At 46.2% G+C, this 15451-nt stretch overlaps 1 protein-coding gene across 1 annotated transcript in view; it reads left to right on the top strand.

Annotated features, from left to right (window-relative positions):
• The first annotated feature begins 4192 nt into the window (after positions 1–4192).
• The window catches only part of LOC135808333 (integrator complex subunit 6-like), a 24596-nt gene continuing 13337 nt past the window's right edge, over positions 4193–15451 (top strand). Inside the window, exons 1-8 of the mRNA XM_065321506.1 lie at positions 4193–4514; positions 4600–4674; positions 7832–7981; positions 10133–10225; positions 11975–12158; positions 13410–13571; positions 13906–14225; positions 14756–14908. Coding sequence (XP_065177578.1) covers positions 4404–4514; positions 4600–4674; positions 7832–7981; positions 10133–10225; positions 11975–12158; positions 13410–13571; positions 13906–14225; positions 14756–14908 — 1248 coding nt within the window. The 5' untranslated portion in view covers positions 4193–4403. The remainder of the gene's footprint in view (positions 4515–4599; positions 4675–7831; positions 7982–10132; positions 10226–11974; positions 12159–13409; positions 13572–13905; positions 14226–14755; positions 14909–15451) is intronic.

Here is a 15451-nt window from a genome sequence, read left to right as displayed (position 1 = left end):
CTCAGTTGCAAGTTTAGTGTTAGTACACGCATTCGTCAATGCTCTCGCTTTCATTGTTAAAATTCACACTTGTAAATTTCGCTGCTGTTGTTCTTAGTGTTATTTCTCTAAGCCGTGGAAGCACCAATCACACTCAAGTAATGGTTGAAAACAGGCACACGGCAACACACGTCACATGACGAAAATTGTAAAAACAATTTTTTGGATTGTCGGATCCGTAAAAACGGCCGAAAACGAAACAAACGTGACGGAAACGAGGCCAGCACACCGTTCCGACCAGGGAGTAGTACAATACCGGTATTGTACTACTCCCTGGTTCCGACTGTTTACACACCCAAATAATTTATCCGGCAGAACATTTCCGTTTTCAAATTATTCCACATTGGCCAGCGTTTTGGTTTTCTTCCGTTTTGGTGTACAACTTTTGCGTTTTGCTCCACGTACCGTGTAAATGAACCATGGATCCGGAAGGATTTCGTTGCGTTTTCGCCCCCAGCGTTGTCGTGTAAACGCAGCCTTATTTCTCCACCGTTTTACATTGCATGAATAAAGTATAATACAAATGTCGATTCAGAACTTTGCAGCCTAGAGAGCGTGTGTGGTCAGGCGTGTGTTTACCGCCATGCTGCCAGGTGTGTCTTTACCACCATATTTATCAACCATAACTTATAAGTACAGCTGCAGTGTCTTCAACTTCATTCTGTCGATTCAGCTTGTCTGTATAATTGATTGCGATTATTAATAATGCTTATAGCGTAACTTGTAGTTCCTTGGTCCATTTTTCTTTTGTATAAATTAATCCTTGGCTCAATATACACTGTATAATAATAAAATTATTTTTGAATTCCAGCACGGCGCCACTTTTCCATGCCGTGACGTGTGCAATCAGTAGGCTTGTCCACAAAATGTTGTCAATTATTTTTGAATTTTTGTTGGATTTTCGCACTTTGAATTTTTTTGGAATTTTGGCCCCATCAGGATTGAATTTTGGCCGTTTTTGGAGAACGACAGTGATGTCACATCAGGAGGGTACATGTGCTGCTCAATATATTACCAAGTTTGACATGTGAAAACAGTACTTTCAAATACACACACATTTGACCTTTCACCTTTAGACACCCATCCCCGAATTTGGAAGCACACAGACACACATGATAAGCAGTTTGTGGATTTTTTTGTTTTTTTTGGAACTATTGGGTACGAGTACTGTAAAAACCATGGCAACGGATCGAATTTTTTCTGCATTTTGGGGGATTTTTTGAATTTTCTTTAAAAACATTTTGACCGTTTTTTTCGCTTTTTGAATTTCAATTTTGGACAAAATAATTCGCATGATGACGTGGCCACCCTTAGTCAATCAGTGTGGCAATGACGCATTAATTAAGTGCGTCATTGCCACACTGATTCAACTGATTACATCATTTGATACAATCGCAAAAAATTTTATTGCGATTGTATCATATGATGTCATAACTGGCATAATTATAGCATTATAGGCTAGGCCAGCATGCAGGGCTAGGGGGCCGGGGTGGCAAAAATTCTGAAAGCCGGAAAATGATTTTTGTACCCATAAAATAATTAAAAAATTCGAAATGCATAAAACGGCTGGATCAGGCGAAGCGCCAGCACCGAAAAAGAGCCCTAAAAGTTGCACTTTTATTTTCCAAATCCGACCCCAGGCCCGGGAAATTTGAAACTCAGCTCAATATCGCCAAAAAGAGACTATTTTATCCCTTGCTCACAAGAGCTTCCCTGGTGGTATCGTCTTGTTCCGAGGCAATGTTTGGGAAGGTGCGGGCATTAGCTGCCCTAAGTTTCGCGGAAAGCTCCAAGCGACATCATTTTCCTCGCTTTCTCGCCAGAGTTTTCAAGACCGACGCAACTCGTCGTCAAAAAGTACTCAGCGTGGATTTCGTGCCGAATTCCGCCCCAAACAATTTAGGCTGACCTCTCGCCACCAATCGAACCCACTGATATGTATCTACCTATACACGAGCAATGGTTTGAGCCCAAAGAAGGACAACTTCACAACGAGCACACTTTCTGAGGGTAATATTTTCTATGTATATCAGTATTAGAACACCATCAAGACGACAAATTGACCAGCAGAAAGACAGAAAGTTGCACTACAAATACATGCATACAGCAGCTGTATAAACATAAATAATTGAACAGAAAACTATGTAACTGGATCCCACCAAAAACAGTAAAGCATCCCAAATAGTATGCGCATACACATATACATGAAGGAAGGCTATGTTGCCACCATACACTGGCTACGCACACGGACATCATTCTGGAGAGCTGAGCATCAGCGTGCGCACACACCCACACACACATCTGCATGCACGCGCGCACACCCACATGCGCATGCACACGCGCGCGCGCGCGCGCACACACACCCACATATACACATGCACGCGCGCACACTCCTGCCCTGTGCTGTCGAGCCACTGCCACAAGGGTTGCGTGGGCCTCGAAGGCACCGGAGAGAGAATAGGAGAACGCAGTCCCATAGATACACACGCACACACACACACATGTACACAACACGTGCAAGTACACACGTGGCAGCTTACTACAAGAGAACCACACAAGTTCACATGTGGGCGCGAACTGTATTCACAGTTGGTCATACTGTCTTGGGCATATGAGGGAGGAGCAGGAGAGTGAGTGATTGACTCAGACACAATGCGCTTCGACATGCTAGCACATGCACCGGTTTCGGACAGTGGCAGAACGGAGAGAGAGAGAGAGAGAGAGAGAGAGAGAGAGAGAGAGAGAGAGAGAGAGAGAGAGAGAGAGAGAGAGAGAGAGAGAGAGAGAGAGAGAGAGCACCAGCGTTCCAGCTCAAGCTCCAAATTTCTAGTTGCTTCTCCTGGTCACAGTAAACACAGAACAGGGCTCAGGCAGTGCCGAGGAAGTGCTTGTACTTGGTGCAGTGTCGTGAGCAGGATAAACTTCCAACATCTCTACACAGTGTAGCTCTTCAGGCGCACACGAAGACTCAGAAACCGGAATATACTTTACATGATGATTGAAAGTCCAGCAGCACAACAAAACTTCCAAGGACTAGTTTGGCACTAGCTTCCGTCTCATTGGCGTGCGCCCAGCCAGTTTTGGAAAGAAAGAGTAGACGTTCATTCCTCGTTCAACCTGCAATGAACTGGAGACAACACAAACCAACAAGACGACGATGGTTATCATCAGCTCATGTGTTCACCACCGCAGTGCTACCATTCACTTTCCTGCTCCAAATGCACTACCAGGCTGCATGGTACTACTGTCGTGGACATGGAAATCCGGTCGCACGTATAGCGGCCCCAGGGCGCTGGCCATGCAGCCGTAGCACGGTTTATCTTGCGCTGCTGATGGTCGCATTGGATCAACATGTGCACTGCATGCAACGTTCTGTACGTGCTGAGGGTGCCGGCCCCGGTCAATCGACTGGATTTCCATGTCCGCGACAGTACGATGTGTCGATAATAGACCGTGATTTGCATTTTCCAATGATTAGGACTGGTATTATTTCTATTTTTCACAATTAGAAAGAAAACAAGGGGCAAGATTTGATATGGATTATGTGGTTGTTGGCTATGTCAACATTTGAAAGAGGGTTGCAACCGTGATAGCACTGCAACATGAGTTTAAACCTACGTATTGCATGGTATACTCAACAGTTGGCGAGCAGAGAATTTCGTGCCGAATTCCGCCCCAAGGTTGTGCACAGCAAACAACTTGATATATCATTAGCCCTACCCTTGTGCTATACGTACCCGTTGTGCCGATCGAGCCTGAGCCCTCTACTCGACTCCACGGTCCAATGACATTCGGTCATCATGGCCAAATTCAAGTCACTCAAGTGTTGAGAAGTGTCTACGTCGTCGCACACAGCATGTGTCGACATACAAAAATATGTGTACGATAGAGAAAGAACTACTGAAGAGCAACCAACTGGTTTCAGCATTCTCCTTCAAAGGATAGGTCAGTGGCAGAGGGCCAAAGCCGGACAATAGTTGGAAATTCTCAGCGTTGAATTTCTACAGGCTGTAGATACCTGGAAAAGCTCGATTTCCCGCCACGGAAAATAAAAAAGTCTTGATTTGGGGTGCTGGCGCTTCGCCTGGATCTCAAGCTTGCAAGATTCTCAGCCCGTGCCCGCCTGCCCGGGCCCGCGAAATCCCCCTGGCCCTACGAGTACGACATGCATCGGGATAGAGACGTCGATCTACGCGCACGCAGAATGCTTGACTTTATATGAGGCGCAGAATGCCTCATTGTTGGCAGCTGCAGGGTGCCGCTGTGGAGACAAAATCAAAATAGTTTGTTATCCATGTTCAAGCCACAAATGCACTCTTCTTCGTACTCAGAACGGCTAGGGGCGCAGAGAAGTGCACACAGTCATGGGTATCATTGTTTTTCTCGTCGACACAAGTGCGTCGATGAATCAACGCACATACTCAGGTGTAACTTTGCTTGACATCGCGAAAGGTGCTGTGGAAACGTTTGTGAAGGTAAATGTGACTCAGTTGGAGTTTTACCTCGGCTGTCGTATTGTGAAATTTTGTCCGTTCAATCTGTGTCGTCCGTTTTGAGCAGATACGAGCAAGAGTACCCAACAACCTCGATCGATATATGCTGGTAACGTTTGACGAGCCACCATTTTGTGTAAAGGTAAGCACCACACAATAATGACGTCATTGTATATAAAGTACTAGAGATTTGAAACAGTTCCAGGTGTTGTAATTTGTAGTGGCATTTGCCTCGGACTTTCTGTCGCCATATGCTGCCTGCGATTTGTTGGAGTTTAGTAAAACAACCTTTAACAAAATGCGATATTCTTTAGCGGTACAGCAGCTGCAAAATACCGAGATTTGAGTTTGATGTTTAGCAAGCTCCACTGCTTCTCAACGCTATTTTCAGTACAGTCCTGGGCAAGCACTATGCCATACTGTAAAGACCAATTTCATAAACAAAATTTTTAAATTAACGATTTCACAAATTAAAATAGTTCGTTATATTTTGAATTCGTAATTCCGGTATGGAGATTGAGTACTAAATATGTCTACAAAGTGTTTGCAGATTTAGTACTCAATCTCCATATTTAGTACCGGTGTGTCGTGTATAAAAGCCGCGGCTTCTATGACTTTCTTGGTGAAATTTTGCAGGCTTCTATATGAGACAGGCTTCTACACAAGACAGGTATTTCTATGTATGTCAACACTAAAACCAGGCTTTTGTGTGATTTGATGGGCCCAAAATTGCGGCTTCTATTCAAGTGCGGCTTTTATACAAGGCTTTACGGTATGTACAGTCAACTTCGCCAATAACGACTGCGGATATAACGACAATTCGGGTATAACGACAGAATTACCATGCCCAGAGCAAAGTCTCATCTAACTGTAATTAGGGACCTTTCGCATCACGCGTACGGATACGAAACGAATGCTGATTCGTCACCTAGGTTCGAGGATTCGTCAGAGTCCCTGTGGAGAACTCGTTTTCACGAATGGAAGCCTCTTCATTCGTGGCGCGCTCCGAATCCGTCGGGTACACATTTATTTGGATAGGTACACATGTTTTGCCAGGTACACATTTTTTCCCTTGATTCCATGATCCATGCACGTGTGCGTGTAAAAACCCGTACGCCAAGCTACCGGCCGTATTCGTAGTTGCCATGCACATTTGCATGACGACTTGCGAAACCTGAATCTGTTTTCAACGAAACGATTACGAGCCGAATCAAACTTTCGTTTCGCATTCGATTCGTAGCGATTGCGAAAGGTCCCTATACATAGAATGAGACTTCGGGTATAAGGACACTTCGCGAGTAAGGACACTTTTCTGATGCCCCGCCGAGTGTCGTTATACGCAAAGCTGACTGTGCAGTTGGCTGGTTTCGTCATCCCGAAGTCACTAACATTTTATGTCGTTAACCCTTTGCATGCTGGATGCTTTTCTCCTGTCCACTGGCGTTCCAGTGCACTGACTCTGCTGTTGTGGTTTGGGCACATAGCTCCGAACAAAATTTATTCTCATTTCTGTTTGCCCTGATGGATTTTCATCATCCTGGGCTTTTTGGAAAGGCCAGGACTAAGAGAATCCATCCTGGTAGGTCTCAGCTCCATGGGCACACCAGGGACACTTCCGTGGCCTCTCCAAACTACTTCACCGCGTCTCGGAATGGCACAACAACTCTACCTCACTTTCTTGTTCGGCATCTTGCTCAACTTCAACCGACTTTCACGATTCAAACTGTGCTGCTAAGCTGAGATCCAAGCTCTTAGGGCTCTAGATTAGCCCGTTTTTAAAAAAAATTTTTTGCGAACACAGCCATTTCGTTCTTATTCGATGGTAGATCTACAGTCCATTTGAAAACTATAGACGCGTACCTAGGCAAAAACCGGTATGCCAGCATCTATACTACATAAAATCTGTGATCACTTTGTGCATAAATTTTTCCAAATTGGGCGTCTGTTATCCAATCGTTTAGAAACTATATGAGAGTAATTGTGGAGCGGACCTGAGCAATATTCCGAAAACTATTCTCAAAAAGTTCCAGCCAAATTTGAAATATTTCAAAAACCTTACGCATCTATAGTTTTGAAATGGACTGTACAGTCATGCATGTACATGATTTTACATACTGTAAAGCGTGAAATTTTCGCGGCGTTTTTAGTTCGCGTTTTCAGAATCCGGACAGGTTTGCGAGGTTTTAATTTTGCGATTGCAGAATGGCATTCTTGCTAAACCTGTGGCATTCTTGCTAAACCTTTCATCAAGAGTGCATAAACAAGAGTATGCAACTGTGGTTATGGGTCAGTGCGCGGCGCGCTGCCTTCATTACGTAACTTGCCTTCATCATGCTCTGAAACATGCATTCAAACTCTCAATTTCTCGCACGAGCCCATCCGTTTTTGCTCGATTCGTTCCAGTACCTACACAATCTCTGAATTCTGGCGCGTGAACTCCAGTTTCGTACGAAAGTTCATTTCAAACTGGAGGGAAAGTGCGGTGTTTGATTTTCCGCAGTGCGCGGACTGCAGCTGAATGATGTAATGAAGGCAGCGCGCCGCGCATCTGGCCCATAGAAAAGAGATCACAGTTGCATACTCTTGTTTATGGACTCTTGCTTTCATGGATCTCCTTTTCGCGATTCCCACGCGGTCGCGAATTTCGCAGAAATTAGACCATGGCAATAATTTCACGGTTTACAGTATCCATTGTATGTAGGAACGTTTGCTTGTGGACCATACCTGCATGTATCAGTACACATGGTACACGTGCGTTGCATGGTGACACATACATGTACATGTGTGCACACCTGCCAGTTCACATGTTTTGACTTACCAGGTAATTACAGGAATGCATCATCCAAACCTACATGTATTTATGCAGAGTGTTACTTCTGAGTGTACCTTATAGTGGACATTTCAGTTTCCGTTCTTACCTGCGAAAAATCCAGCCTAGACCGTTCTTAAAAAGTGATGAGATTCTAGCCTGGCCGTCCTTCGGCGCCCGACAGTACTGCAGCAGCACTTTCCTCCTGCCCGATAGCCTGTCATTATTCGCACGGTTGACTGTATTGCAACACTTGATTGTTGCAGGCGGTTGTGCACCAAGTTATGTCAGCTTTGGCCTTGTGAGGCCTTATCTGTACGCAGAGCTGGGCTCTCTTCACTTGGGGTTATGATTTTGTATTATTTTCTCGAATCTATGCTGCTGGTGCTGGTGCTGCTGCTGCTGCTTCTTTTGCTGCCACTGCTGCTTCTGGTGCTGCCACTGATGCTACTGCTGCTTCTGGTGTTGTCCCTGCTCTATCTCTTGACAGTCTGGTTGGAAAGAGCCCCTGTCAACGTTCACATCGGAGCTCAAGTACATGAGAGCGTCTGGAACTTCTACTACGGGTGTTGCCTTGAAGGAGACGTTTGATCTGCTCAACTTGCCACGCGCTTCATCCAATACGGATTCTTATGGAACTGTAAGACACCACCAGGCTGTTGTTCACTGCTGTGTGGAATGGGCAGTTTTCTAGCAGAGAAATCCGGTTTTGTTTGTTCTGAATTCTTGTTCTTGACTGTACACGAGTGCTGTGTGTGCGAGGTACTGGTATGCAGTGCGTTGTGAATTTGGTGTTGTGTATGGTGTCCACGTGGCATGCTCTACATGCATGTACAGGTAGACTCCCTCTAATTCGAATACGGTATAATTCGAACATTCCGTGTAATTCGAACTTTTTCGTCGTACCGATCTTCTGCAAGTCACTTCAAGTCAAAATCGAATGCATAATTCGAAGTACGAAAAGTGCGCCGGTTGGATAATTCGAACCCAGTCTTCGTACAGAAGAGCTGTTTACAGTACATTGGCTATGTCCTTTGAACGCTTATTTCGAAGTGAGATTGAGTTGCTATCCTTGTAATTCGAAGTTCATTCTTTTCTCCTTCTCTAGCCAAGAGTAGCTCAAAAATCGATCGATGGTCCGCTGCAGGATCGACTATAGCGTTCAAGAAACCCACCTTCTCTCGAAATTTGATTCAAGCCCGTGCGAGGCAAATTGCAAAGGTTTGATTGAAGACGACTTCTTCCTGGTGGCTGACTCTCTTCGCGGATTTCGATGGCCTTTCTTACCGCGCCAGCTCGTGCGCGGAGATGTTGGCGCACAACAACACTATTGTCGTAAATATTGTCTATGCCTTTGCTCCACTTCCGTTCTTCAGAACGACGTGCTGCTGTCCAACGGCCTTTCATGACGCCGATTGGGCAGCGCAGTTCTTTTCCGTTGAAATTGTTTCAGGAAAGCTGCAGTGACTGACAACTTCTTAGTGACTGACAACTTCTTCACTAGAAGATGTCAAAATGGTTTTGTGTCGATCCAGTGTTATGATGATCCGTTATACATGACCCGTACCTATGTTTCGTTGATGCAAGTAAAAATATGCAAAAAATATTCAGCAAGCGATTTCAAGCATTTTGACATACATATCAGTGCATGGGGCTGCATTTGGATAATTAGAAGTTCTGGATAATTCGAAGTCAGGGCCTGGCAATTTGAGGTTCGAATTAAAGGGAGTCTACCTGTATATACACTAGGGCTGAAATGATCATTCAGTAACTCCTAACGATCAACCAATATCATTAACGATCGATATATTGGTTTTATCGATTCTTGTCGGTCCTACTCATGTACCTCGAACACCAGATAATGAAGAAATTCCACAATGCCTTTGCTACGCTAGAAACTTGCCGCATCGCACTGTTGACATCTGGCTGGTTTTATCAACATGAACTAGAGTATTTTGTCTTGTTTCCAGAGTGAAGAATCTTGTCATCACCCTCTGGCAACTTCTTTCATCTCCGACCTCTCCCACAAATGAACCGAAAAGACAAAGCCTTCTCTCCCGATCTCTTTCAAAGCCACAAATCAATTTTGCTGCGCTTGAAAGTACATGATTGCACCCGTGTTCACTACCGGATGGAGTGCAAGGGCTAGAATACTGTTGCTGGTATGCATGCGTAAGAAATCATTAGCACTCGTTTCGAACACTAACGATTATCGATTGCACCCTTAGCGATCGATATGCGAGTTATCGGTATAATTGTTTCAGCCCTAATATACACTCATATCTCTTATCCAGGCAGTCGGGGACCATGCATTGCCCATAACTAGAAATGTCCGTAACTCTGAATCACATACATTTTGATGGGGAATGACCAGAGATCTGGCATATGATATCACTATTTCCACAAATGTTGGCAGAGGAGTAGTAATATTTTGACTAAAACTCGCCCAGAGGATGCCCAGTACTAGGCAGTATACCAAGTTGCCCGTAACTTTGAGGTCCAGACGTAGAGATATGAGTGTGTAATGTATATGCTATACATATCGGACAGTATAGTGATACTACATTCTAGAACACTCCTGTCATACTTGTTGTCTTTCTCGTCTCCGCCAATTCGTGGCATGTGTCCTGCAAAGCTTGCCCTATTTGCACCCAGCCTTCATCGCACGGGTTGGAGAGTGCCTGCCTTCTCTGCACGTCGAATGCACGTCTGTGCATAGAAAACGTGAGCTATCAGCTAAGTATTGTCTGTCTGTCTGTGTGTTTCTGAATGCACATTGTCTGGCGTATAGGGACGCAATCCAACGATACAGGAACCAGCGGTTATTATCATGCTTACCGACGTGGGGCGCATGCACACTAGCACATGCAGTGTTCTTGACCAGGTAAGTAGCACACACACACACACACACACACACACACACACACACACACACACACACACACACACACACACACACACACACACACACACACACACACACACACACACACACACACACACACACACACACACACACACACACACACACACACACACACACACACACACACACACACACACACACACACACACACACACACACACACACACACACACACACACACACACACACACACACACACACACACACACACACACACACACACACACACACACACACACACACACACACACACACACACACACACACACAGTGTACTGCCAGTGTATGCACCCCTAGTCCTTGTAGCCCCCCTCCCTGGCTCACTGCTCCTTGCCCATGCTAACCTGTGCCCAGGAAAGCCATCTGTTATGTTGAACATCCGTAGCATTACTTGAAAAGGAAGAAGAAGAAAAAACTGTAGGAAAGTTGGCAGAGCATGTCACACAGGACATGTGGCGGAGATTTAGGATGATGTTGTCGCGCACATATGCATCCATGCATGCACACATACACGCACACACACACACACACACACACACACACACACACACACACATACACACACACACACACACACACACACGCACATACATACAGAGGCTATTCCAAAAAAATCAAAAACATCCCAGTAGCAGATTTACAGCTGGCCTTGGTGAAGTCTGACCCAAAGTGCCAAGCTGGCGCCTTGGACAAGTTCCCATGACATCACTCTATTTGTACACGAGTCATTAAGGTCGTACGTCCATCAGGCAACAGCATTCATACCACTTTCCAGGGCGTCAAGGCTGTGCATGTCTGGGGCGCCACTAGTGGTGTTCACGGGTAGTCGGGTACCCGTGTTAGCCGTGAGGACCTCGGGTAGACGGGTACCGAATCGTACCTGAAAACCCGAAGTCGCAGATGACATGTAGAAAGAGTAGAGAGAGCTCCTCTACTCTTTCTCTAGAGAGGTCTACAGTGCACGTGTGCAAGTAATTCACGCATGTCTACCCAGTGGCAGTGTGTAAGGGAAGGGGCCGGTGTGCATTGTGGTCTTACCATGGGAACATTACCCGATCGGGTACCCGTGCTACCCGTGGAAAACTACCCGGACCCGATAACCGAAGAAAATGCTACCCGACTCAGCCCTAGGCGCCACATATGCACACGTTGGTGCATATTTCACCTAGCATAACTTAAGTACCATTGTTGTGTGGCCAATGGACTGTTTTTCACACTGTGCCACACAAAGTCTAGCATCAGCTAGTTTACCACATTCATGCATCCCCAGGGTGTGTGCGTGCGCGTGCATGTGCGTGTATAGAGTAAGCAGATTTGAGCTTCACATGCCTGGTCGGTTTAGCTTAGCATTTGTCAAGGCGAGAGTTAGCACCCTGGTTTGCAAGTGATGTTCACACGTACTATTTACGTTTCTTTACGTTTCTTTAGCTTCATCTACTGCTGACAGTTCACTAGTGTAGCTGTTTTACTTCAAAGTCGCTGGTTTCTGTTTCAAAAAACACCCTGTGATTAAACCGACCGAACATACCAGTAGTTGCTTTGCTCTTCCTGATGTGTATTTTTATGTCGTGTTTTGGTCTTCCAACAGCTTTGGTCCAGACTAAGGCAGATGCCAGTCTAGATGACATAAAGTCGGTGTGTTTTGTGTGCGTGCGTGCGCGTTTGTGTGTGTGTGTGTGTGTGTTCTGTGTGTGCTTCTGCATGCAGCTTGAGTTACCGATGTCAACCAGCCTGTTTGGGTCGGACCTGACGAAGGAGCCATTCCGGTGGGACCAGCGTTTGTTCACACTGATGTTGCGCATTCCTGGTCGTCACCCGTCGTTGTACGAGCGTGCCAACCAAGCCACCTTCACTGAGTTGGACCTGTCGTTGATGAGTGATGCTACAGGAGGTCAGTAGTGTCTGTGGTGCTCTTCTCCTGTCCCATGTGAGCTCTGATCTTATATTGCGAAGCAAGTTATGTCTTGTTATGGACAGTGATAGGGACTTGTATTGTATTGTATTGTATTTTATTATTTTACTTGGGCATTCCCAACAGACCCTAAGGTCTTCTTACAGGGTGCCCAAGATGAATGAAAACTTGAATGGAGTGACACATGTTCAAACTCACACTTCTCTACGTCAGACAGTTTTTCAGTTGTCATGGAAACACACTGGTATACCTCTTAAGACTCAATTAGAGAAGCGCGGAAAGGACGAAAGTGATCCAGCGGCGATACCAAGCTGACTGTGGTTGGCTATAAAAACCCTGCATTCGCCACGCAAAGTGGTCATTGGCTACCCCAGCCATGTATTGCTTGGAATAAAATAGATGACTGAATGAAGAATGCATAGGAAAGAGCATCAGAATGTGTATTATCTGTCCATAGCAATGGCACCAGTGTCGGTGGAACCGGAAACTTTCTTGCTAGCGTTCGATGTCATCACTTGCAAGCCGTATGCTCCTATACAGAAACGACAGTGGTTTTGTGTGCTTGTGCGTGCATGCATGTGTGTGCGTGCGTGCCTTCGTGTGTGTGTTTAAGTTTTTTACCAGATAGCGTTAGGTCTGTTGCCAACGGGCTCGGCTGCTTGAAGGTGTGATGTTGTACCTGTCACCTTTGTTGGTGTCAGGGTTCATATACTTTCTATTTGAAATATACGTATCTGTTGACCGATGGACTACTTTTGGCTAGGGTAACTCTTGTGTAATCAATGGTGCCAGCGAAGCCTTTATCAGATTGACTCTGATGTAGCCGCCCACACTAGCAGCAAGTATTGCATTCACTGGGGCAGGGGTGAATGCAGTTGGATCCCGGGACGGATGATACCTTAATGCCATCAATCCCTTTTCTGCACCTTGTCTTCGCCCACTTACTGAGTTGTGGTGAGCCCATAAGTGGAATCATTTCCAAGTCCACCCAGAGTTTGGGGATCTCAGAGGGTGTCGGCCGTTGGGCAGTTCAATAGCCAGTTGAGTCATCTTTCCAAGATTCCTTTTGTACCTCTCTCTCCCCTCTTTGGGGGAGACCCGCGTAACCAGTCATGGCAGTGAGCAAGTCTACTTGCTTGTAACTGCAGTAGCTAATAATATTAGCTTTGGACGTTAACTTACGACAGTTCTGATCTCTGTTATGGTGGTCGTCTGTCTTCTACCTTGCAGGCAAGTCTTACTTGGTGACGTCTCCTAAGGTCTTGCAGCAATGTCTCGAGTCCATAGCCTCGAAAGTTATTCATACTGGTGTAGTTCTGCGCTTTGAGAAGCAAGCTGGTAGTGAGCCTGCGTTTGCGCTCTGCGGCCAGCCAATCGCCGAGTCTGTCAATGGTACGTGTTTCTCTGTGTGTCTGTGCGTGATTAGAGTCTTGACCATTTGCCACTTTGCGGTGTGTGTGTGTGTGTGTGTGTGTGTGTGTGTGTGTGTGTGTGTGTGTGTGTGAGAGAGGGGGGGGGGGGGGGGGAGAGGGAGAGGGAGAGAGAGACACACACACAGATGAACATATTGATAGACAGACATGATCCTGCACTGTACTGTACTACACTGTAATGCTGATGTTTTGGACCCTGCTTTTTTGTCTCACACATTGTATGAAGGTGCTGAACATTTTTGCTTGCTTGTTTGTTGGATTTGAATTCGTATTGCTTCTCTGACCCGCTATAGGAACTTCGCTTCCCGGAGACGAGCCAATGGATCTGTTAGAAGATACCACAAACCCTGGTCCGGTGTCCAACGGTGCCCAGTCGCGACCAGATGGCGCAAGGACGATAGGCAGGTCGACTTCTCTACGAGATGAGGATACTGGCGATCAGGGACGACCTGACGCGTCATCTGGCGCGTCTGCCATGTCTGGGCCGACGCCTCTGCCGTGGCACTCGTGCATGCGTATGATCTACGTCAAGCACGACCCTCGCACAGTACCTCCACGGCCTCACTGGCCCATTCCCGAAGGCTTCTGGCAAGATTCCAGCATGGCATCACTGGTGAGTCTTGAAAGCCAAGCTGTGTAAACTGTGTAGTCTCAATCTGTGTTGGTGTAGCCTGTGCTGTTGCTTGTTTCTTCCAAGCACACAGGAAGCTTGTCTTTGCCCTGTGTCCGTGTTCTTGTTTGTCTCTGTCTGTTAGTGCCAAGTTGTATTGCTGTTTGGGCATGTTCGATTGGTAGAATCTGGATCTAGACCAACCGGATCCACTGGATTCGCACCCTATCGATTGGTCAGATCCGGATTGGAGTCCGACGGATGGGTCGGATCCGGCCAACCCACCTCGCGGAGCAGGGTTGACCGGATTCAACGAATCCTTTTGCCAATCAACCTTTTTTGGGCACGAAAACTCCACATTTGTTTGATTGGGCCTGGGAGGATCCGAATGGTCCAGGCAATCGATCGGGATCCGGATCCAACCAATCGAACACACCCTTCATCACTCTGATTCCAGAACTTGCTGCTGCCCGTGTGCTTTGTGATATTTCAACTGTCTTGTCTGGCTATGTATGTCCTCGTGCCATGTCCAGCCGGTGCGCAAAGCACACCCCATAATCGTCTTCTCATGTAACTCAAACCCCCCGCTGACGATAAATAAGCTGCCGTTCGATAAATATGAACTAGAACCGTCGCCGTTAACACAGTTTCTTCTTCAAAACAAGCCGCCCAATGTTTGCTGGCAGGTAAGTGCTAGTTGTTATTGTCCCAGTGTTGTCTGAAGCATTGTGTCACAGTGCACCCAACTTTCCCAGGTGTCTGTACTACTAATAGATGTACAGTATTATGCATACCGTATTTTACCGGTTGTAAGTCGACCCGGTTATAGGTCGACCCCCGTATCCGGAGGGCTCAGTTCTGCGTTTTAAAGTTATCACCCAACGAAGCACTATTAACGTCCCATTCCCTCCCAAGTCTAGTTGCACGTTATTTGGTATATCATCTATTATTCATTTTAAAGTTACTCTACATGTAGGTGAGATCCGACCCAAAGTACAAAGCTGGTGCTCCCTGGACCAGTTCCGACTATATCACTGAATTTGTTTGTGTCCGTCCCGCAGCATTCGCACCATTTTCAAAACAACGAAGCACCAATGTGCACTTTGAGTCAGATTTCGCCTGGCACAGCTGTCATGTACCTATGTTTGGGCATTATTTGCCAGTATTGCTTTACTGTGAACCCATACCACACACTATGCTGATGTGCTCTCTCTCTCCCTCCCTCTCCC

This window comes from Sycon ciliatum, chromosome 2, assembly GCF_964019385.1.
Source record: "Sycon ciliatum chromosome 2, ocSycCili1.1, whole genome shotgun sequence".
NCBI classification, from domain to species: Eukaryota; Metazoa; Porifera; class Calcarea; order Leucosolenida; family Sycettidae; genus Sycon; species Sycon ciliatum.
Note: the sequence above shows the minus strand (reverse complement) of the source record. Positions and strands in the feature narration are given on the sequence as shown.